This window comes from Protomyctophum parallelum, assembly GCF_964188405.1.
Source record: "Protomyctophum parallelum genome assembly, chromosome: 8".
Classification (NCBI taxonomy): Eukaryota; Metazoa; Chordata; class Actinopteri; order Myctophiformes; family Myctophidae; genus Protomyctophum; species Protomyctophum parallelum.
The window spans coordinates 23,992,653-23,995,455 of NC_139703.1; the positions used below are offsets into that span (position 1 = coordinate 23,992,653).

The 2,803-nt window shown below is 54.9% G+C and overlaps 1 protein-coding gene across 1 annotated transcript; it reads left to right on the forward strand.

Annotated features, from left to right (window-relative positions):
* Positions 1-436: 436 nt before the first annotated feature.
* On the forward strand, positions 437-2,595 carry LOC310862959 (cyclin-dependent kinase 11B-like; the record flags this gene model as incomplete). Its single annotated transcript, XM_083771081.1, is given in 2 exon segments — positions 437-517; positions 520-2,595. Coding segments are annotated over 2 exon segments (2,157 nt in total).
* Positions 2,596-2,803: the final 208 nt, after the last annotated feature.

Sequence of the window (2,803 nt, forward strand, 5' to 3'; positions counted from 1 at the left end):
GGCTGAGGCCTTTTGGGACGGTTCTGGACAACCGTGGGTCCGACCGACACGACACCAGGAACTGCCCCCCCCCCCTGTGGGGGTGTGGAACGCATGTGTTGAATTTGAAGTCGTTGGGGCGAACGGTTCTCGAGTTACGTGCATTACAGACGTACACACAGACACAGACAGACAGACAGAGATATGGTGCATTTATAGGTAGACATACTGTAGATGTCCAACGCCAGTAGGGGGAGTGGTGTCATTCCCCTGACCTCACCAGACCTTATATGGAGCGTGTTGCATTTCTCCTTGTATGGTCGCGTTGTGTCTGTGACATCAGCTGTGGTGATGTGGAGTCTCTTTGCGACCATCCTTGTATGGTCGCGTTGTGTCTGTGACATCAGCTGTGGTGATGTGGAGTCTCTCTGCGACCATCCTTCTGCGTGTACTTTCTATGACCTGGAAAGTGAAAACACTCGACGAAATTTTACAAGAGAAAAAACGCAGAAGGGAACTCGAAGAGAAGATAGAGAGCCCAAGCGCCAGAAAAAAATGGCTTCGTGTCCTGTTCCACAGGCGGATGGTCGGGAAGCCAAGCGGGACACACTGGAGGAAAGAGAACTACAGGACCAGAAGATGGAACTAACGATCCGTAATTCCCCGGGCCTATACACACGGGAAGACTCCACACAGGACAGAGGAGAAGAGGATGACTCACTAGCAATCAGGCCTCCCCAACAAGTGGCGAGGAAAGACAAATCTCACCACAGAAAGGAGGAGAAGAGAAAAGAGAAAAGACGGCATCGCAGTCACTCGGCAGAAGGAGCAGGAAAACACGTGCGGCCCAAAGACAAAGAGCGGGAGAGCGAGCGCCGGAAGCGCCAGTGGGAGGAGGACAAAGCCAGGCGAGACTGGGAGAGACAGAAGCGCAGGGAACAGGCCAGAGCGCACTCCCTCAGAGAGAGACAGAGACAAGAGGGGTCTCTTTCAGAGCAGAGCCTAGGTCTCTTGACAGGATTGCCGTCTTCTCCGCGCTACAGGGAACGCCTGGAGCAGCTGGAGCGGCATCGCGAGCGCGACCGCAAAGTCCGCGAGCAGCAGCATCAGCAGCAGAAGGAGCAGAGAGACCTGAAGGAGCGGGAGAGGAGGGGGGAGGAGCGGCGCAAAGAGCGCGAACTGCTCAGAGACGTGCCATTGCACCACCGGGGGGCGCTGCCTGAGGAATACGGAGACATGGCCAAACAGAGCCACCGCAGCCGCAGTCCCAACCGAGCCCCTCGGGACAGATCGGAGCACAGCGAACCACGGAGAAGTGGAAGCGAGGTCTCCAAGGAGGACAGGCCCGAGGACAAAGATCCACTGGCAAACCTGAAGGACATCAGTGACATTGAACGCAAGACGAGTACCGCGTCTTCTATAGGATCAGCGTCCGGCTCAGAGGATGGGCAGGACGACGACGACTCTCCGCCCATGTCGCCCGTGGAGCTGAAGAAGAAGCTGCCCAAATATCTCCCCGCTCTACAGGGCTGCCGCGGTGTTGAGGAGTTCCAGCGTCTGAACCGTATAGAGGAGGGGACCTACGGTGTGGTGTACAGAGCCAAGGACAAAAAAACAGACGAGATCGTAGCCTTGAAGAGGCTGAAGATGGAGAAGGAGAAGGAAGGCTTCCCCATCACCTCGCTCCGTGAAATCAACACTATCCTGAAAGCACAGCACCCCAACATTGTCACAGTCAGGGAAATCGTGTTTGGAAGCAATATGGACAAGATCTACATTGTTATGAACTATGTGGAGCATGACCTCAAGAGTCTGATGGAGACCATGAAGCAGCCCTTCTTACCAGGTGAAGTGAAGACCCTCATGATTCAGCTGCTGAGAGGTGTCCGCCATCTCCACGACAACTGGATCCTCCACCGCGACCTGAAGACCTCAAACCTGCTGCTGAGTCACAAAGGCATACTCAAGATCGGAGACTTCGGTTTGGCCCGGGAATACGGATCTCCGCTGAAGCCCTACACGCCTGTGGTGGTGACGCTGTGGTACCGTTCTCCAGAACTGCTGCTGGGAGCCAAGGAGTACTCCACAGCTGTAGACATGTGGTCAGTGGGCTGCATATTTGGCGAGCTGCTCACCCAGAAACCTCTTTTTCCTGGAAAATCAGAAATCGACCAAATTAACAAGATCTTTAAGGATTTGGGGTCGCCCAGTGAGAAGATTTGGCCGGGCTACGACGAGCTCCCCGCTGTGAAGAAGATGACTTTCACAGAGTACCCCTACAACAACCTGCGAAAGCGCTTTGGTGCGCTGCTCTCCGACCAAGGCTTTGACCTCATGAACAAGTTCCTCACCTATTGTCCCAGTAAGAGGATTCTGTCGGACGAGGCACTGAAGCACGAGTACTTCCGCGAGACCCCGCTGCCCATCGACCCCTCCCTGTTCCCCACCTGGCCGGCCAAGAGTGAGCAGCAGATGGTGAAGAGAGGCCGCCCGCCCAAGGGAGGCCTGGGCTACAGTCAGCTGGGCGACGATGACCTCAAAGACAGAGGCTTCCATCTGACCAGCAGCAACCAGGGAGCTTCGGCCGTGGGCCCGGGCTTCAGTCTCAAATTCTGAGGGGACCGCTCTGGCTGGATCGCTCAGTGGTCTGCGTGGCTGTAGTATGGCGCCTTCATCCAAAAAGCGCTTTTCAATATGCGAACCAGCCTAGATGGACAGTTAAGGAATCATGAGAGGTGAACTTCTCATTCAGTTCTGTTGAACATTTTCCTCATTCAGTTCTGTTGAACATTTTCCTCATTCAGTTCTGTTGAACATTTTCCTC